Raw genomic sequence first — 22,333 nt, forward strand, 5'->3', positions numbered from 1 at the left:
AGGATTTACTTTGGGAAGCACAATGGGCGTTTGTTGGGTGGTTGCAGCTAATCTCCAGGATGCGAAAGACCCATATAAGCGTTGATGGACTTTGCGGAATTATATCACAGAGACCGGCAACCCCCCAAGCGAAAGTCAGCAAAGTTGTGGGAAAAAACGAGGGACTTTGCAATAACATCATTTCTAATTAACAATTTTCTATCCCAGCAGAGATGCGGTGTGTGTGCAAAAAAAGTTCAATTATTTTTCAGCGTGGCCACCTGGAAAAGTTAAGCAGGGGTCAGATCTATTTACTGTCTGAATGGAAGACCACGAGAACTCAGAGGCTTCAAGCTATGTTGGGAATTTGGGGGAAGTTCCAGAAGGAAGTCAGCCTCCAGCCTTTCAGTTGTAATCGCTAAGAAAACTACACGTAGTTCTCAATTTATAACAATTCATTTAGTGACCAGCGTCACAACTTACGACCATTTTTCACAATTCAAAATGTTGGTAATGACCTTCAAAGCCCTACATGGCATTGGGCCAGAACACATCCGGAACCACCTTCTACCGCACGAATCCCAGCGACCGATAAGGTCCCACAGAGTTGGCCTTCTCCGAGTCCCATCAACCAAACAATGGCGTTTGGCGGGCCCCAGGGGAAGAGCCTTCTCTGTAGCGGCCCCGCCCCTCTGGAATCAACTCCCCCCACCCTCCTTGTCTTTTGCACATTACTCAAGACCCACCTTTATCGCCAGGCACGGGGGAACTGAGACATCCTCCCCCAGGCTTTTATATTTTATGTTTGGTATGTATGTGTTGTATGGTTTTAAATTGTTGGGGTTTTAGATATGTTTTATTTTAATATTGGATTTGTCTCACTGTTATATTGTTTTTGTATTACTGTTGTGAGCCGCCCCGAGTCTTCGGAGAGGGGCGGCATACAAATCTAATAAATAATAATAATAAAATAATAATAATAAAAAATTTTCACACTTAGGTAGTAGTGGGTTCGTATGCAACACTTCTGGACACGCGCAGAAAAACTCTGCTCCCTGGGTGAGTGGGCGGAGCCTCCCGCTGCCTGCACTACCGGTTCTTAGAACCGGGCCGAACTAGGAGCACTTCTGGTCACATGGTCAAAATTCAGATGCCCGACAACCAACTCATATTTATGATGGCTGCAGTGTCCCAGGGTAAGTTACTGGGATATTCAGTGATTTATTTATTCCATCTGTTTGCTGTGAATCTTTCGGAACTCTTTAGTGGCTTACAGGAATAGGAAACATACCAGGGGAAAATTTCAAAGTCCATCGTTGTGTTCCCAAACTAATCCCACCTACGTCAAATAACCGAAAACAGAGACCATCTTAAATACCAAACCGACCGTGTTAATATAGCGGCTACAATCATTCTTAAAAAGCCCTTGAGTTTCCGAAAAGCTATTTACTAAAGGCGGAAAGTTCACTCTAAGGGGAGTTTGCTGCAGTGCGTGTGGGCACAACGTATCTGTTGTGAGCTATTTATTTATTGATTGATTGATTTATTCATTCATTCATTCATTTATTTAGTCCAATACATAAAACACATTGAAGAGAAAGGTATGTAATAATATAAGTAAAGAAAAGAATAGAAGAAAAGATATAAAAGTATAGGTGAACAAATTTGAAAGGAAGAAAAGATAAATGAGATAAGGAAAGACAATTGGACAGGGGACGGAAGGCACACTGGTGCACTTATGCACGCCCCTTACTGACCTCTAAGGAACCTGGAGAGGTCAATCGTGGAGAGTCTAAGGGAACAATGTTGGGGGTTAGGGGTTGACACTATTGAGTCCAGTAATGAGTTCCACGCTTCGACAACTCGATTGTTAAAGTCATATTTTTTACAGTCAAGTTTGGAGCGGTTAATATTAAGTTTGAATCTGTTGCGTGCTCTTGTGTTGTTGCAGTTGAAGCTGAAATAGCTGTTGCTCTAACTTAGCTCCAGCATGCGTGTGTGCGCTGGTCAGCTGATTTTTGGCTCATATGGAGACTCTGGCTGGGCACTTCCTACCTCTGAAAGGCCTCTGGCAGGTAGGAGAGGCTCTTGTCCAGGGTCCAAGAAAGCCCCTGGAAGGTTCGAAGGGTGGAAAACGGACCTACTGGGCCCACCGTAAGTCAGGAAATGGGTGAATATCGTGGTGCGCATGTGTGGGGTAGTCACACAGGGATGTGCAGGAGGCAGGGTACGAGGGGGGGGCGTTAAATTATGGGCGTGGGCACGTCTGTGCAATATCGCGCACATGCTTTCTTTCGGCACTCAAGGAAAAAAAGGTTCACCAACATTGGTCCATAGTAACCCAAACTGGGCCAGCTTCCGTTGCATTCCCATGAGCCGAGATGGCACCGTGGGTAGAGTGCAGTACTGCAGGCCACTAAAGCTGACTGTTAGATCTGCAGGTCAGCGGTTCAAATCTCATCACCGGCTCACGGTTGACTCAGCCTTCCATCCTTCCGAGGTGGGTCAAATGAGGACCTGGCTCTGTTATTAAAAAGCCCTATTGCTAACATGTTGTAAGCCGCCCTGAGTCTAAGGAGAAGGGTGGCATTAAAAAATCGAATAAATAAATAAAATAAAAATATTTATCAAAGCAGGTAGAGGACATGCATCTGGAATTGGAACCGCTGGAGCCAGACGTGGATATTGGCAGCAGACATTCCCTCGTAATGGCAGCATTTCCCCAATGGAGAACTCAACATTTTGTACTGACTATTATTATTATTATTATTATTATTATTTAGATTTGCATGCTGCCCCTTTCCGTAGACTCGGGCCGGCTCACAATAACAAGAACAATGTAAGAACAAATCTAACAATTTAAACAATAAAAACCCCATTATTAAAAGCAAACACACACACAAACATATCATGCATAAACTGTATAGGTCCAGGGGAGATGTCTCAGTTCCCCCATGCCTGACGGCAGAGATGGGTCTTAAGAACTTTACGAAAGGCAAGGAGGGTGGGGGCAGTTCTGATCTCCGGGGGGAGCTGGTTCCAGAGGGTCGGGGCCACCACAGAGAAGGCTCTTCTCCTGGGTCCCGCCAAACGACATAGACTAGAAAATAGACAGAGGATTATCAATTCATACTGATGGCACCCTCCCACTGTTAGCAAGGATTTACAGAGATGTTCACTCAAAAATAGTTTTATTTCTTCCTTCCATACAAAATACCATCATGTACAAAAATGCACACATATAGTTTTGTCAATCAGTTTGCATTTTTTAAAAAAAAAGTCGCAGCAAATTAAATGCATTTTTATTCTGGGATGTAAACATGATTGTTCAGAGAAAAAGAAAATAAATGTATTGTTATATCTGAAACCACAGATGACCTTTGACAAAGGAATTTTCTACCACTGTATAGAATGATTAAGGAAGATTGGCTTTTAACTTTTCTACGGTAATTCGAGGCGGGTTTTAGATCTAAAATAAAAAGGCACAAAACATACAATGCAGTCTCTTTGGTTCATCGAAAATTACTGGGAACTGCAGAACAAGGCTGTTCTCTCAGCAGCCTTTATACAGAATATCTTGAGCGCAAAGTACAATTACATCTTTCAATATGCATATATGTTCAGTAGTGATGAAGCATCAAAGTCTGCATGCATACTTACAGATTGTGGAACAGACAAAAAAAAAGATGACGACTTTGAAAATATTGGTCAGTCATTGTTGAACACCTAAGCCATACTATAGAATTGTTCCAATACTGTACTGTAGAAATAACTTCTTGTAAGAAAAAAAAAATATTGAATGCAACAATTGTATACTGAAATTTTCAGGTTTATGAACCTCTCCTCTTATGAGTTTCTTTGCCATGGCAAAGCCATGATGGCAAACCTATTTATTATTTATTTATTAGATTTGTATGCCGCCCCTCTCCGTAGACTCGGGGCGGCATGCAAATCCTATAAATAAATAAATAGTAGGAGTGGGGGGAAAAGTATGAGAATCTCAAAACATGCCAAAAAAATTCTTGCTGCATATAAACGAAAAATAGATTTTTATTCTGGTGGCAAAATGGTCAGCCTGCCTCTTGCCAACTTATCAGAAAGTCCAGCTGCCACTTAATTTAGACAGGCTTTGTCACTTGAGCTTTTATAATTACAGACAAATTTGGCTACGGACACAAGCACATCATAAACAAATTAAACCTCAAAGCTTAACAATGATTAGAAGGCATGCTGGTTGCTTCATGTTTATTTTTTGTGTGGAAAAAAAAGTGATTTAATTGTTCACGCAAGACTAAGCACATCAGCAATGTACAAGTTTTTCTGGGAATCATTTCAATCTGCAAAAGTTTCATGATTAACATTTTAAAATGGAGCCTTGCATATTCGTTTCAGTATCTTGAGATGCGTAATTATATCACTTGATAATTTGCGACTAAAATCTCAACCTAGACTCTGAAAATAAAAAATAAAAATCTCTGAGTTTCCATCTTTCTTTTCACAAGAAAAGTAATTTTGGAAGGAAAGAGTCATGTTAATAAAGATATGAAAATAATTACCCATTGAATTCATGAAATATTTGGGGTTAATATACAGTGATACCTCGTCTTACAAACGCCTCGTGATACAAACTTTTCGAGCTACAAACCCGGGGTTTAAGATTTTTTTTACTCTTCTTACAAACTATTTTCACCTTACAAACCCACCGCTGCCGCTGGGATGTCCCGCCTCTGGACTTCCGTTGCCAGCAAGGCACCCATTTTTGCGCTGCTGGGATTCCCCTGAGGCTCCCCTCCATGGGAAACACCACCTCCGGACTTCTGTGTTTTTGTGATGCTGCAGGAGAATCCCAGCAGCACAAAAATGGGTGCTTCGCTAGCAACGGAAGTCCGGAGGTGGGGTTTCCCAGCGAGGGGAGCCTCAGTGAAATCGCAGCATTGCAAAAACACAGAGGTCTGGAGGTGGGGTTTCGAGGACTTTGGTGTTTTTGCGATGCTGCTATTTCACTGATGCTCCCTTCGCTGGGAAACCCCACCTCCGGTCTTCCATTGCCAGCGAAGCGCTCGTTTTTGCAATTCTGTGATTCCACTGCTGGGATTCCCCTGCAGCATGGCAAAAACACAGAAGTCCGGAGGTGGGGTTTCCCATGGAGGGGAGCCTCAGGGGAATCCCAGCAGCGCAAAAACGGGCACTTTGGCTGGCAAAGGGGTGAATTTTGGGCTTGCAGGCATTAATAATTTTTCAATTGATTCTTATGGGAAACATTGTTTCGTCTTACAAACTTTTCACCTTAAGAACCTCGTCCCGGAACCAATTAAGTTTGTAAGACAAGGTATCACTGTATAGTGTTATCCAGAACAGCACGGTGGCCTAGTTCAATGCTATATAACTGAACTTTGCATGGCGTTAGGAAGGGCAACGGGCCCGTAAATGCTTAGCTTCATCCAGTCACCCAGACTCTACCATGAATTAAAGGATTACAGGGTTATAAAAAGGAAACTTTATATGAAGTTACGCTATACTTATTATTAGAGTACAACAAGTTTCCTTTTATTCTTCATTTGACAGTGTCTTTGCTTTCACAAGCAGCTTATTATGTGCCACAACGGGATAATTGTTGAGAAAAAAACAAGTCTAAAGCTACTTTAAGCCTGGGGAATTAAGATTCTAGACTCTTTTGCTATATTGCATTCATTTGGGTCCAACATTTCAATTATTTTGGTTGCTTGGTTGAGCGTTAAATTAATAGTTTTGGATTTTATAATTAACGCGGAAAACATTTCTATTAAATTCTGATTGTATTCATTGTATCAAACACACATATAAGGGTTTCATAATGCTGGTGCTTCGAAAAGTATACATTCCTTACAATAAATACACCTTCTAATTAGCTGCCTACTTGGTCTAGGCAAATTTTAAGGTTTTAAAAACATTTTTTCTTCCTTTAAAAATGTCATAACAGGAAAGTCAGGTAGATGAAATGTTTTTTTAAAATTTATTTAGGTACAGATTTGGGTTTTTTTCTTTTTTAAAAAAGATCTGTTTTCCTTTTTCTAAAAAAATATATACTTTTCTTTCTAAAGTGCATTGTTCTACCCTCTACTGTTTTGCTCGAGAGATTTGAAAGTATACACCCATGTGAAAGCCATACAAAGCTTCAACTAAACACGAACAGAAAAAAAATATAATTGCTTGAGATCAGTATCGGACCCACCTGATCAGGGTTACAAAATTATAAGGGTATGAGACAAACTGCCATTGTCATTAATTTCATTTCAAAAGTCCACTGTCTAGACATTTCTAAGCCTAGGGAACCATTTTGCATTGAATTAGTTTGCCGAAAAATCTCGGCGCATTTAACAGGCAGGAGAAAGTTCTCAGAAGTTTTGCAGGACACCAATAAACTGGATTCCATTACAATTGAGACAAATCAAGAGCAGATTGTGGAGATGCCATTATTCTCGATCTCCACATCAAGGACAAAGATAAAATATTATATTATAAACCTTTCCCAGACATGGTCTGAAACCCATAACCCCATCAGAATACCTTGGCTACCAAGAAGATCCCATCCCTTGTCCTACTCTGCAGGTAGGGTCCCGTTAGCTAAACCCAATTTCTCCAAAGTTTCGTTCTCTTCCAGAAACACACGTAGGAGTTGTGTAATAATGTTTCTGAAAAGCTCACTAGTAAGAGAGAGTGTTTTCGTGGGTTTTTTTTTAAAGCAGCCATATAGAAAGCCAAAGGAGTCCACGCTTACGAGTTCTCCACCTAGTAGCAGTTCCACTTTCCATTGGAGCAAGTTGCAAGAACTACGTTATCCCACAATAACAACAGTCGAAGATGAGATTTAAAGAGGGACCCACCAACCCTCTCCGAATCATCTTGGAACATACCATCCTCTTATTAGAACAGATCCGATTGCTTTATTGGGTCTGAAAATTACAGGCCATTATTTGGAGATTCGGAGATTTGGACTTTAACTAGGTCGCCTTTCTTACACAGAACTCCAAAGAAGATAGAAATTGAGGTCTTTTTTTCTCTTTCTTTAGTCCAAGCAATTTGCAGGCCACCAATTGATGAAAGCGAAGGAAACGTGTGGAGCAGAGTCGTTTTAGGGGGCCAACACCCTTCAGGTCTTGCCAGCCCGGATAGTAGAACAAGTCAAAAGTCTGAAGAAAGAAGCAGGATCTTCCTTCCTTCCTTCACGCCGGGGTGCCATCTTCTGCCAACGTCAGTCAGGGACAGCCACTAAAGCCCTTCGTGGTATATTAGGCTTTTGCTGAGTTCTTTGTGTTGTTTGGCCGCCTCGACACCTTAACATTAGTGGCAAATCCCGCGTAAAGCTTTATTACATGATCTTGGAACTTAAATCTCTTTTGCTGATGAGGACTTCTAGCAGCCTCAGCTTGGCCTTAACCTGCTTGTATTCGTTATATTCTTCGGCCATGGGAACCCGGTCTTCCTTCTGGACATTTCTAAAAAAAAGCACAAAAAACCACAAGAAACATATCAGCTTCCTGTATTGGATCATAGAATAGAATAGAATTTTATTGGCCAAGTGTGATTGGACACACAAGGAATTTGTCTTGGTGCATATGCTCTCAGTGAATAGAATAGAATAAAATAGAATAGAATAGAATTTTATTGGGCAAGTGTGATTGGACACACAAAGAATTTGTCTTGGTGCAGATGCTCTCAGTGTACATAAAAGAAAATATACATTTGTCAAGAATCATGTGGTACGACACTTAATGATTGTCATAGGGGTCAAATAAGTAATGAAGAAACAATCAATATTAATATAAATCTTAGGATACAAGCAACAACTGACAGTCATACAGTCAACATGGGAGGAAATGGGAGAAAGGAATGATGAGAAAAACTAGTACAATAGAACTGGACGTTTAGTAAAAAGTCTGACAGTGTTGAGGGAATTATTTGTTTAGCAGAGCGATGCAATGGTTGCCCACCGCTTCCATAGTTGGGAGTGGGACTCCTAAGCAGGACCTTTGCAAGAAGTTAAAAATAATATAAAACGCAACGTTCATTAGTCTGGGACTGGGGTGAGAGAAAGAGGAAAGTTACCTTCCGTTTTGTTGGAAAAAATTGTCTTCAAAATCTCTCAATTTTTTCCTGATCCTCTTTTTATCTTCCCTGACTTCTTGAAGCTGCTCCACCAGTTCACGCCTACGAAATGAAAGAAAAATTAAATATTCATATTTAAATATTAGTAATTAAATATTAATATTAAAAAGAGACAAAAGGCCAACAAACATGATGACAAGCCCGAAAAGATACATTTCTCCAAAGCGTTGTGTGTGTTTATCAGAAAACAAGAAAGCGTCTGGCTTCCTCTTTGAAGAAATATAATTTCTAGTCAACCGGAGTGAAAACGTAGCAAAGGGCTTTACAGGCACTGCTCAAAAAAAATAAAGGGAACACGTAAACAACACAATATAACTCCAAGTAAATCAAACTTCTGTGAAATCAAACTGTCCACTTAGGAAGCAACACTGATGGACAGTCAATTTCACCTGCTGTTGTGCACATTCAACTTTGTGTAGAACAAAGTATTCAAGGAGAATATTTCATTCATTCAGATCTAGGATGGGTTCCCTTTATTTTTTTGAGCAGCAAGTCTATTAAATTATCATATTGAAGCCTGTGGAATTTAAAACCTCAATTAGCACAAATCTCAATGTGATAATTCAGTCAACTCCCCCAATTCCATTTGCAATTAGCTCACTTTACAAGTGCCTGTTGAATTACATAAAGTTAACCATACTTGACTAAAGGCAAACAATTTGAAACTTCAGTTTATTTGAAATTCTATTCTATTCTCCATTTCATTCTGTTGTGGTTAGCTCTGGCCCAACTCCTGCCCCAAGGATTGTGGATGTAGGGGAGAAATCCACATGCTGCAGGCCTGTTTTGCCCCCGGTGGAATCTGCTGATGAAGGCTCCTCTGACCAAGAAGACATGAGTGACAGGGAAGAGGAGAGTGTGGCAGACAGCTCAGAAGGAGATCAATTCTCTAGCTCCTCCTTGGATTCAGAACAAGAGTTAATGATACAGCCACACATGCGGAGAGCGATGCATAGGCAGCAACAACTGAGAGATTATTATCAAAGAAAATGAGGCCACCTGTGGTTGGGTGGGGCTGTGGTCATTAGTGAGGCTGCTATAAAGAGCAGCCTGTGGGTTTGGCCATTGTGGAGGATTATCTGATCGTTGTGTTTCGTGACTGCTTTACTGACTTTGACCTTTTGTGTGCTGATTTTCCCCCGCTTGGAAACTAAACCAGAGCAAAGTGTGTTTCACTTTATGGAAGAAGAAGGACTGTGAATTGCCTCACAGCTGCAAGCTAAGTATCTCAGAACTGATAAGGGACTTGTACAAATTACCAGTTTGTTTGGAGACGAGGGCTCTTTGCTATACCAAAAGAGGGCTTGGTTTAAGTGAATTTTCATTATAAAGAACATTGTTTTGAATTTTCAAACGTGTGTGTGTCTGAAATTTGTACCTGTGAATTTTTGGGAGGATTCTACCAGAGCCCGACAGAACAAACAAGTGCCTGTTGAATTACATAAAGTTAACCATACTTGACTAAAGGCAAACAATTTGAAACTTCAGTTTATTTGAAATTCTATTCTATAGACCCAGAATATGAAGTTGATTACTAAAAAAATCTGACATACATAGAAGCAGCGTGAAGATTGGACAGCCCCATGTCCTGGCTGCTTCTGGAAGGGATCCTGTCATCCACTGGAGAAATGAAACCGTCAACATCATCTTCCAGGTGGTCCAAGAAACTTCGTATGCCAAGGTCAGATGTTATTGGGTCGGTGAGCTCTGGTTTCACACTGCTGTCATCCTCGGATCCATCCTCTTCCTCCTGCAGAGAGAGTTTGATTCCAACTGTTATTAGTTGAAATCCCAGCGTCTGAGAAGGTCCCACAGAATCGGCCTTCTCCGGGTCCCGTCGACTAAACAATGTCGTCTGGTGGGACCCAGGGGAAGAGCCTTCTCTGTGGCGGCCCCAGCCCTCTGGAATCAACTCCCCCCGGAGATTAGAACAGCCCCCACCCTCCTTGCCTTTTGTAAGCTATTCAAAACCCACCTATGTCGCCAGGCATGGGGTAACTGAGTTGCCCTTAGGCTATGCTAAGGCTATGGGTAGATTTGTGTATGGTTTGAGTTGTATGGTTTTAATAATGGGTTTTTAATGTGTTTTTTAATATATTGTATTTGTGACAAGTCCACCAAGGGTCATGGAGAGTTGGGCAAGACTTGCCAGCTGGAATCCAGCGAGTGAAAAGACCACAGCACCAAAAATATACCTTCAGTCTGGGTTATCTGAACCTAGTATTTATACTGTGGCCACATTTAATGGTCAAATCATCTATTTCTAGGAACTGAACAACGCCATAAAGAAGGCAGAAGTTACCATCCCTAAACAGCACGCGGGAGACCTCGAACATAGGGAGCGCTCAGACGGGAGGTCTAACTTACTGCCGCTAACAGTGCTGATGTGCGCGCACCTCCGGGTGACTGGTGGGCGCACGGGAGCATCCGGCGAGTGTGTGGGAGTGAGATTTGGGTTTTGCGCATCCAGCAAACCTCACAAGCATGCGGGATTTCCGTGATATTTGGCTTCCGCGCATGTGAAATCTCTCTTGCGCGTCCTGTTGTGAGATTTTGCAGAAGGCAAATATCACTCCGATGCATGTGTCCGCCTGTTGGTCACCCAGAGCAGTGCACGCCGCTCCATTTCCGCTACTGGTATGGCGTCTCCCCTACCATGTTCCGGTAGGAACCCGATACTAGAAGGGAACTAGGGTTGATTCATCTAGACTGGCATTGCCTATCCCAGTCTTCCAAATTTAGACACTCCCTGGTTGGATAGCTTCTATCATTATTATTTTATTATTATTTGTTATTATTATTTATTAGATTTGTATGCCGCCCCTCTCCAGAGACTCGGAGCGGCTCACAACCACAAAATACAGTACAAATCTAATGATTAAAAAACAGTTTAAAACCCATTAAAATAAAAAACAATCATACATCCCAAACAAACCATACATCAAATAAAAATTATTGTAAGTCTATTCCCAGCATGTCCACTGTGGAAAATTCTGAAGGGCCCAAATTTGGAGGGCATCCATGTTGGAGAAGAATGGTTGACTTGCCATAGTAATGGTTGTCTTAGAACCTGAGCTATTTCTGCTGCGTTTAATCCTTTGAGCTGGAGATAGAACTGGCACCTTTTATGAGCAAAGCAACTATTTTGCGGTTGGCCAGGCTATTTTTACCACTTAGTGAATTGAATGTCTGGCGTAAGAAGTGGAAGGCTCCTGAAAGTGACAAATCTTGGTTGTTATGCCAAGTAACATTTGCGTTACCCCTGGTTTGTTTTTAGAAATTCAGGAACTCAGATAGAAACATAGAAGATTGACGGCAGAAAAAGACCTCATGGTCCATCTAGTCTGCCCTTATACTATTTCCTGTGTTTTATCTTAGGATGGATCTATGTTTATCCCAGGCATGTTTAATATTCAGTTACTGTGGATTGACCAACCACGTCTGCTGGAAGTTTGTTCCAAGGATCTACTACTCTTTCAGTAAAATAATATTTTCTCACATTACTTCTAATATTTCCTCCAACTAACTTCAGATTGTGCCCCCTTGTTCTTGGGTTCACTTTCCTATTAAAAACACTTCCCTCCTGAACCTTATTTAACGCTTTAACATATTTAAATGTTTTGATCATGTCCCCCCTTTTCCTTCTGTCCTCCAGACTCTACAGATTGAGTCCATGAAGTCTTTCCTGATAGGTTTTATGCTTAAGACCTTCCACCATTCTTGTAGCCCGTCTTTTGACCTGTTCAGTTTTGTCAATATCTTTTTGTAGGTGAGGTCTCCATATCTTTTTGTAGGTGAGGTCTCCAGAGCTGAACACAGTATTCCAAATGTGGTCTCACCAGCGCTATATATAGCGGGATCACAATCTCCCTCTTCCTGCTTGTTATACCTCTAGCTATGCAGTCAAGCATCCTACTTGCTTTTCCTACCACCCGACCACACTGCTCACCCATTTTGAGACTGTCAGAAATCACAACCTCTAAATCCTTCTCTTCTGAAGATTTTGCTAACACAGAAACTGCCAATACAATACTCAGATTGAGGATTCCTTTTCCCCAAGTGCATTATTTTACATTTGGAAACATTAAACTGCAGTTTCCATTGCTTTGACCATTTATCTAGTAGCGCTAAATCATTTACCATATTATAGACGCCTCCAGGAATATCAACTCAAGCACATTGTAAAAGCGGAAATTAGAATGTCGGCAAACTGGGAAAAACAGCTACTGATTTTGCTTTTGAGGTCCTTGATGATGTTACCTAGTTTGGTAATAAAACGTCTTGCATGAAACCAATCGACCTCAGAGAGCACCAAGGACTCCACAGTTCAACTATGAGCTGCAAATATTCTAGTTTGTTGATTTTGCTTCCTGGAAACACAGGAGATGACGAACAGCATCATCATCATCCTCCACAATGGAAGAGGAGAACTGATGTAAGTTGAACAAATGAATTAATGTGGGAGGGGAGCGAGAAACCCATCTTTTAATTCTCCTTTACCTCCTTGATGAAGGAAGCAGTTTCCCCTTCAATTATTGGCTGTAGCAAAGGACTCCTCCGCTTGCTAGAGGGAGAACCCTGCAAATAGATAGACAACTAGGTTACGTTACAACCCATTCCTTTTTTCCCACTTAATTCTCTCCCCATTGCATCATTACATCAACAGGATACCGTGTTTCCCCGAAAATAAGACACTGTCTTATATGAATTTTTGCTCCAAAAGTTGTGCTACGTCTTATTTTTGGGGGGCGCCTTATATTTCTCAAATAAGACAAATTCACAGGCAAAAAAGCTGACACCCCCAAAGAAAGTGTACCGTACGGTACACTCATTACGGTACGGTACCTGTCAGTATGGCACCCACACACACAAATGACAGCACTTATATGGCACAACAGTATACTCCCGCTATTGCAGCTTCCGGCCACCAGAGGAGCTACAGTCTACGGACTGTAGTGGAGACTGTAATGGCGGTGAGACAGCAGCAGACTGTGTCTGCTGTACTGGACGGTACAAAGCGATGGAAGGGGCCAGCAGGGGGCGCCACATTATTACGGTACCGCTATGAACAGCTTTGAATGGTACCGTATGTTTTTCCACTGTGCCGTATGTAAACTTGACTACGCCTTATTTTTGGGGGGTGCCTTATATTAGCAAATTCTGCAAAACCTCTGACATGCCTTACTTTCGGGGTACGTCTTATTTTCGGGGAAACGGTAGTATGCAGGGATGGATTCCCGATTCCGCGGCTACTGCTGCGCCCGCGGTTTTGCTTCTGCTGCGGGCGCGCGTCCCAGGGAGATTTCGCTTCTGCGCATGTACAGGTAGCTAAATCTCACGAGGGGACACGCCCGTGCTCAAGAGTCCCGTGATTTTTTGCTTCTGCACATGCGCAAAGCAAAAAAAATAGCCGAGATCTCTCTTGTACGCCTGTCCCCTCACAAGAAGGCTCTTCCCCTTAGTCCCGCCAAGTGACATTGTCTAGATCAGTGTTTCCCAACCTTGGGAACTTGAAAATATTTGGACTTCAACTCCCAGAATTCCCCAGCCAGCGAAAAAACACTGGTCTAGTTGATGGGACCTGGAGAAGGACAACTCTGTGGGACCTAACCGGTTGCTCGGATTCTATTCTATTCTATTCTACAGTAAGGGGCATACATAAGTGCACTGGTGTGCCTTTCGTCCCCTGTCCAATTGTCTCTCCTTTCTTTCACCTATCTTATATATTCTCTTCCTTTCATATATCCTCTCCTCTAAGTTCACCTTCACCCTCTTTTTATATTATCACATGTCTATTTTTCTTCCTATGTATTTATTTATTGGACAAATGAATAAATAAATAAATAAATAAATAAATAAATAAAATTATTGTTCTAGGTCAGGGGTATGAAACTCAAGGCCTGTGGAGTGCTTAGGTCTGGCCCGTGGGTCAGCCCTAGAAACAGTGACGGATCGGTCCGCGATGCCCCCTGCCTGCGGAAACGGAGCCTCCCTGAAAATTAAAGCGCCATAATCAAAGCATTAGCTTTAGACTCACGATAATGGGAATAGAGTTTGCCCTGGAGAGGATCTGCTTGACCAAGCGGTATCTGTCATAGAGCGGCTTCATAGTTTGCCGTTGGTGTTTTGTCACCTGAAAAGAAGAGAAATTGCCTGAATCTTGGTGCTGGTGCTCGGTAGGTTTTGCTCAAGCTGACGGTATTTGGGTACGGGTCACAAATGTCTTTGAAGTTGACAGATTTCAGCAAAGATAACCATTTACCGCGAGTGATCAATCACATTTTTACAGCACAGACGCCTTGTGAAAATGAAGGATAATCTCAGCGATGGGCTACAAGCCGGAACGCTAAATTGCGCTCGCCGCGGCGGCTCGTACGTTCTTGCAGGACCAGCGCGATTTTGCTGCTGCAGCTGTGGAAGCAGCAAAATTGCGCCTGTGTTTCAGCAAGGTTTTACCTGTGTGATTTTTGCTACCTCCACAGGTGCAGCAGCAAAATTGCGCTGGTCCCGCAAGAACTTACAAGCCACGGTGGCGAGCGCAATTTAGCGTTCCGGCTCGTAGCCCACCGCTGGATAATCTACTTTTGATTTTTTAATTTATTAAATGTATAGGCCGCCCAACTCCTTGCGGATTCTAGGCGGCGTACAACAAATACAAACATTACAAAAAAAGCAATTTTAAAGCCCTAAAACAAAAACATTCGATAAGTTCATGCATGCGTGATAGAGCGCGCCCACTCTTTCTTTCTTTCCTTCTTTCCTTCCTTCCTTCTTTCTTTCCTTCTTTCTTTCCTTCTTCTTTCTTTCTTTCCTTCTTTCCTTCCTTCCTTCTTTCTTTCCTTCTTTCCTTCCTTCCTTCTTTCTTTCCTTCTTTATTTCTTTCTTTCCTTCTTTCCTTCCTTCCTTCTTTCTTTCTACTTCTATGCCGCCCAGTCCTGAAGGGACTGCCGCTCAGACATTATACTTTTCTGCCCACACCGAAAAAAAATTAGAGGGAACACTTGTCAGGAGGGTTTATTTTGTTGCGGGAGGAAGAGGAGTGTTCACATTAAATGGCCAGACAATTGCATCTACTTAAATGCTGAGCCCATTTGATACAAACATTGCTATACTTACTGGTCTCCCGTGGATGCTTTCGTAGTAGAGGAGGGATTTCTGAAGGGCGACTTTCTCCGACGCGATCTCGTCTCGAGTCATGTCCTAGGGAGAGGGAGGATAGACAAAAAGTAGAGGGACATTGTTACACAGTGTGCTGCTTGTAATGCTGTTTCCATCCTGGAGTTTTCTTGTTTGCTAATCGGTCTCTTTAAAATTCTTCCTCTATCGCTCTACATCGCCTGGAATTGCTTCTCCACTGAGGCAGCTCATAATAAATCAAAGCCAGTTAATCAATACATTGCATGGTATGTTTGTGTGTATGCTTGCTTTTAATAATGGGTTTTTTAGTGTTTTTTTAAATTATTAGATTTGTTCTTACATTGTCTTTGTTATTGTTGTGAGCCGCCACGAGTCTACGGAGAGGGGCGGCATACAAATCTAATAAATAATAATAATAATAATAATAATAATAATAATAATAATAATCGATACATTAATTCTGCTTGGATTGGTGCTATTGGTAGTTTTTCTTTTTGGTTAGGTATAAGCAGTGAAGGGCGGTTTTTTTCCTATACCACGGTTTTTCCCACCCAATGACGTCATATGTCATCGCCAAACTAATAATTTTTGCAAATAAATAACAAAAATAATAATTATTTTTAATAAATAATTATGTTTATAAATATCAGCATCACTAAGTGTCTTATTCAATGGTGAGTACCAGTAATAATGGTGAGTTAATGGTTGCTAAGGGAATGGAAAATGGTAATTTAGGGGTTTAAAGTGTTAAGGGATGGCTTGTGATACTGTCCATAGCCAAAAATGGTGTATTTACTTCCGCATCTCTACTTCGCGGAAATTCGACTTTTGCGGGTGGTCTCGGAACGCATCCCCCGCGGAAATCGAGGGAACACTGTATTGTAATAGAAACATAGAAGCATAGAAGACTGACAGCAGAAAAAGACCTCATGGCCCATCTAGTCTGCCCTTATACTATTTCCTGTATTTTATCTTTACAATGGATATATGTTTATCCCAGGCATGTTTCAATTCAGTGACTGTGGATTTACCAACCACGTCTGCTGGAAGTTTGTTCCAAGGATCTACTACTCTTTCAGTGAAATAATATTGTTATTATTATTGTGAGCTGCCCTAAGTCTCCGGAGAGAGGCGGCATACAAATCTAATAAATTATTATTATTATTATTATTATTATTATTATTATTATTATTATTACTTTCAAAAGGGTGATGAAGAAAGGGATTCATTGTGTGTACCAGTGAAAATAACTAATAAATCTCTTGTAAGGATATTTTAGCTGTGTCTGAAAGAAACAACACACAATGGCCTTAAAACCTGGACCTAAAGGATGCTGGCTTATTAATTCTTCTTGGTATATGGACAATTTCCTACACCATTAGATTCCGACTGCTTTCTCGAGAGGTGGATTAGAGTGGGAGACCCTTCAATAATATTAATGTTGAGACGGTTGATTCTAGAAGGTGAGCTTGAGAAATTACAGTACTTGTCAAATTAAAATGCAAACACCAAAATGCTGCAATGTCAAGTACTGAAAACTTGGCAAGCAATGTGGAAAAATAAGGCTGAATAGATGAAAAGTTGATAATGTTACTTGGCTGTTGTTTTGCCCGAGGCTGCAATGTCCCTGTTTTCTTGAAGGACATCAATTCTCTTTCAAAGTTTAGTCCTGTGTCTCCAGCCATTTATATATTTATTTATTTTGTCAAATACACAATGAGGGTTTTAGTGGGTATACACATAGTAAAATACATGATGAAGGTTATAGAGGAGATACTCATAGTAAAATATATCTAAGAAAGAATAGAAAAGAAGGTATAGTAATAGAACATATCAATGAAAGAATAGAAGAGATATAGGAATAGAAGAAAGGTATAAGAGATATAGGAGAGCAATAGGACAGGGGACGGAAGGCACTCTAGTGCACTTGTACTTGCCCCTTACTGACCTCTTAGGAATCTGGATAGGTCAACCGTGGATAATCTAAGGGTAAAGTGTTGGTTATGACCTATAAAGCCCTTCATGGCACCGGGCCCGATTATCTCAAGGACCACCTTCTGCCGCACGAATCCCAGCGACCAGTTAGGTCCCACAGAGTGGGCCTTCTCCGGGTCCCGTCAACTAAACAATGTCGGTTGGTGGGGCCCAGGGGAAGAGCCTTCTCTGTGGCGGCCCCGGCCCTCTGGAACCAACTCCCCCCAGAGATTAGAATAGCCCCCACCCTCCTTGCCTTTCGTAAGCTGCTTAAAACCCACCTCTGCCGTCAGGCATGGGGGAACTGAGATATTCTTTCCCCCTAGGCTTCTACAATTTATGCATGGTATGTTTGTATGTATGATTGGTTTTATAACAGGGTTTTTTAGCCGTTTTAGTATTGGATTTCTACATTCTGTTTTTGTCACTGTTGTTAGCCGCCCCGAGTCCATGGAGAGGGGCGGCATACAAATCCAATCAATCAATCAATAAATGAAGTGTTGGTAAGGATAATCTAAGGGTAAAGTTTCTCTGATACGAAACATCCACTGGACATCTACTAAGTAAAAAAAATCAATTACCCATTTATTTACTGAATTGATATCACTATTCACCCCACATATATATCCCAGCGGTCAGTCCCACAGAGTTGGCTTTCTCCAGGTCCTGTCAGCTAGAAAATGTCATTTGGCGGGGCGTAAGGGAAGAGCCTTCTCTGTGGTGGCTCCGGCCCTATGGAATGAGCTCCCCCCAGAAATTTGTACTGCTCCCACTCTCCCTGCATTTTGTAGAATTCTAAAGAACCATCTTTTCCCGGAGGCGTGGGCCCATCGAAACTCTGATATTTTACCTTGCCCGATGAATAAACGTTGGTTGCACGAGATATTTTTTACTAAAGACTTTTTACTAAATCTGCACTTCTATTTCTACTAGTGTTTTTCTCATCATTCCTATCATCCTTTTCCTCCCACTTAGGGCTGTATGACTGTCACTTGTTGCTTGTATCCTAAGATTTTTATTAATCTTGCTTCTTCATTGCTTATTTGACCCCTATGACAATCATTAAGTGTCGTACCACATAATTCTTGACAAATGTATATTTTATTTTATGTACGCTGAGAGCATCTGCACCAAGACATATTCCTTGTGTGTCCAATCACACTTGGCCAATAAAATTATATTCTATTCTATTCTATTCTATATGAATCTGGTTTGTCTAAATTTTTAACTGTGGATTTTTTAGAATGTAATTTTATTTAGATTTCTAAATTAATATTGCTTCTTCATTGCTTATTTGACCCCTATGACAATCGTTAAGTGTTGTACCACATGATTCTTGACAAATATATATTTTATTTTATGTACGCTGAGAGCATATGCACCAAGACATATTCCTTGTGTGTCCAATCACACTTGGCCAATAAAATTATATTCTATTCTATTCTATTCTATTCTATTCTATATGAATCTGGTTTGTCTAAATTTTTAACTGTGGATTTTTTTAGAATGTAATTTTATTTAGATTTCTAAATTAATATTGCTTCTTCATTGCTTATTTGACCCCTATGACAATCGTTAAGTGTTGTACCACATGATTCTTGACAAATGTATATTTTATTTTATGTACGCTGAGAGCATATGCACCAAGACATATTCCTTGTGTGTCCAATCACACTTGGCCAATAAAATTCTATTCTATTCTATTCTATTCTATTCTATATGAATCTGGTTTGTCTAAATTTTTAACTGTGGATTTTTTTAGAATGTAATTTTATTTAGATTTCTAAATTAATATTGCTTCTTCATTGCTTATTTGACCCCTATGACAATCGTTAAGTGTTGTACCACATGATTCTTGACAAATGTATATTTTATTTTATGTACGCTGAGAGCATATGCACCAAGACATATTCCTTGTGTGTCCAATCACACTTGGCCAATAAAATTCTATTCTATTCTATTCTATTCTATATGAATCTGGTTTGTCTAAATTTTTAACTGTGGATTTTTTTAGAATGTAATTTTATTTAGATTTCTAAACAGGTTGTAAGCCTCCCTGAGTCTCGGCATAGAAATTGAATTAATAAATAATAAGTAATAAATATATGACTTCAGACAACTTACAATAAAAACGTAAGACATACACCGCAAAACCCAAAAACATGCAGCAGTCTAGAGTTGTGATTAATTTAAGATTACTGCACATCAAGCTCCTTTTGAAGACCACTGGAAAACTAAGCTAGTAATTTAATCGTTCTGTTTTGAAATAATTAGGCAAATGTGATTGTCTTTCACTTCTCTGAGACGCATTTCTGGGAAGAGCTGAGAATGTTGATGCTGTTTTTTTTAAATTCCCCTTCATTGTTTATGATAAGAATAGCTGATATAAGAGTGGTGACAGGACATTATATACCAGCCTTGTTCTTTCCTTGCTGTCGGTTCAGCAAAAGGTAAGAGATTGTATTAAAGATTGGAAAGAAATCTCTCAATGCGACAGTGACGCTGCCTTCAACACATCAGTATTTACACTACGGCCAAGGTCATTTTCCTGGCCAGGGAACAAAGCCTTAGGAGATTTGCCGAAGGTCACCTTCCTACCCTTAACAAAATAATTGAGAGTGGTACTAATCCCTGACACTGTGACATCCTCAAATATTTATGGTAGACCTTCCAAATAGCCATTTATTCCATAACGCAATCTATTTAGGTTATAGCAATCGTACAGCAATCTGTATTTAGGTTATATTCAGTTTCTCTATGAAACCTTTTAAAGATGACAATGTTTAGGCTAAACATTTGAGTCACTAAGTGTAGAACAGCATAGTCCAATTCTCAAAATGGAATCCAAATATTCTTCCATGAACCTTCTGGGACAGGAAGAGGTTCACAGGGCTCCAAGTAAATTGATTTCAAGAACAGATGTTGCCCAAAACTCTACAGAAACTTTATATTTTGGGCAAAAGGCTGCCAGCTTTGGGAGATAAAAAGTAGAACACCCTGGGACCAAACCATGGTTTTTCCTAAGCCTACTTATTAAGATCATTTAATTTGGGCCCTTTGCAAATAACCGTATAGAATAAATATTCTTCAAAACCCTTTATTTACCCTCTTACATTAGAACTTTATTCCACAGGGATCTTGCAAACAGCCTTAATATACAAATTGATATAGTTGGGGGAAAGATCAAAAGCAAGAAGAGAAAATATTATTTTACTGAAAGAGTAGTAGATGCTTGGAACAAACTTCCAGCAGACGTGGTTGATAAATCCACAGGAACTGAATTTAAACATGCCTGGGATAAATATATATCCATCCTAAGATAAAATACGGGAAACAGTATAAGGGCAGACTAGATGGACCATGAGGTCTTTATCTGCCGTCAGTCTTCTATGTTTCTATGGTGGTGAGACCACACTTGGAGTCCTGCGTACAGTTCTGGTCACCGCACTTCAAGAAGGATATAATGGAACTGGAAAAGTTGCAAAAAAGGGCAAAAAGAATGATGAAGGAAACGGAGACCCTCCCTTATGATACCAGGTTGCAACGCCTCGGTCTCTTCAGCCTTGAGAGACGGCGTTTAAGGGGTGACTTGATCGAAGGGTATAAAATCATGCATGGGATAGAGAAGGTGGATAGAGAAAAATTATTTTCTCTATCACGCAATACTAGGATGAGGGGGCCCTCTCTGAAGCTCATAGGTAAGAAAGTGAGGACAAATCAAGGGAAATATTTCTCCCCCCAGAGGGTCATTGATTTATGGAATCCACTTCCAGAAGAGGTTGTGACAGCTGTCAGTCTGGACAGCTTCAAGGCAGGATTAGACAGATTCATGGATGCCAAGTGTATTGGTGGTCATTGAAATGGATGTCCAAGTGCTGCCTCTAAGTCGATTGAGGCAGGCAGGATTCCCTTGAGTACCATTTGTTGGGGGGTCAGGGGAAAGGGAGGGTCTTGCCTTCTCTTTCTGCTCAAGATCCCCATGGACAATTGGTGGACCACTGTGTGACACAGAATGATGGACTTGATAGGCTTTGGCCCGATTCAGCAGGGCTCTTCTTATGTCCTTATTCTAAATTGGCATGCTTTAAGTAGCACCTCTATCATCTCTATGCATACCACTTCAGAGAAGATATTAATAGTGGCGTGGGACTTTTTAAATGTATCATTATTTTTCTTTCTACTTTCCTATGCGTACCTTAATATCCTCCGGTCGGTTTGCTTCTGTCCTTTTCTCCTGCAGCTTCTTCTGCATGGATTCCAAAGTTGCCTCCACCGAAGGCTTAGATGATTTATCGGAGACATCGTGTTTCTCTTCCTCTTTCTCCAGCTGAGAGCCAAAACTTTTGGGGAGTGTATTGCTACGTTGTCGTGTCACGGGAGCAAGATGATCTTCCGACATTTTCAGTTTTGACTCTAGTTTTGCACAAGAAAGAGGGAAAAAAGTATGTTTAATGACAAGCAATGGAAAGTTAAGTCCAACCCTAAACAAGGAGATGTCAATTCTCACCTTTTAGTTGCTTCCTAAACTTTGCAAGGTCATTTGTCCATTTCAGCACCTCGAGATTGGCCGCCTTGTCACTGTGAGAGGGCTATCCCAGAAAGGGGAAATGAATAGGAACAAATGATTTTTGTGAAATCAAGGCTTGTAACAAACACATTTATTTAATTTATTCCAGCACCTTTCAAAATTTCCCAAACCTTTCTGCGGCTAACAACAGTAGTAAACAGCGTATGACTATGCAATATAAACAGTTAAAAACCCTTATTGTAAAACCAAATATACATACAAATATACCATGCATAAAATTGTAAAGGCCTAGGGGGAAAGAGTATCTCAGTTCCCCCATGCCTGGCGGCAGAGGTGGGTTTTAAGCAGCTTACGAAAGGCAAGGAGGGTGGGGGCAATTCTAATCTCTGGGGGGAGTTGGTTCCAGAGGGCCGGGGCCACCACAGAGAAGGCTCTTCCCCTGGGTCCCGCCAAGCGACATTGTTTGGTTGAAGGGACCCGGAGAAGACCCACTCTGTGGGACCTAACTGGTCGCTGGGATTCGTGCAGCAGAAGGCGGTCCCTGAGATAATCTGGTCCAATGCCATGAAG

At 41.0% G+C, this 22,333-nt stretch overlaps 1 protein-coding gene across 3 annotated transcripts in view; it reads right to left on the reverse strand.

The window, feature by feature from the left end:
- Nucleotides 1–6,024: 6,024 nt before the first annotated feature.
- The window catches only part of LOC139155738 (protein FAM13A-like), a 118,144-nt gene continuing 101,835 nt past the window's right edge, over nt 6,025–22,333 (reverse strand). For all 3 annotated transcript variants that reach the window (XM_070731009.1, XM_070731010.1, XM_070731008.1), the window contains 8 exons: nt 21,743–21,824; nt 21,431–21,648; nt 15,241–15,324; nt 14,162–14,257; nt 12,625–12,702; nt 9,678–9,874; nt 8,065–8,166; nt 6,025–7,454 (listed from right to left, as the gene is read on the reverse strand). In XM_070731009.1, the coding sequence (XP_070587110.1) occupies nt 7,328–7,454; nt 8,065–8,166; nt 9,678–9,874; nt 12,625–12,702; nt 14,162–14,257; nt 15,241–15,324; nt 21,431–21,648; nt 21,743–21,824 (984 nt within the window). In that variant the 3' untranslated portion in view covers nt 6,025–7,327. The remainder of the gene's footprint in view (nt 7,455–8,064; nt 8,167–9,677; nt 9,875–12,624; nt 12,703–14,161; nt 14,258–15,240; nt 15,325–21,430; nt 21,649–21,742; nt 21,825–22,333) is intronic.

Source organism: Erythrolamprus reginae, unplaced genomic scaffold (assembly GCF_031021105.1).
Source record: "Erythrolamprus reginae isolate rEryReg1 unplaced genomic scaffold, rEryReg1.hap1 H_5, whole genome shotgun sequence".
Lineage (NCBI taxonomy): Eukaryota > Metazoa > Chordata > Lepidosauria > Squamata > Dipsadidae > Erythrolamprus > Erythrolamprus reginae.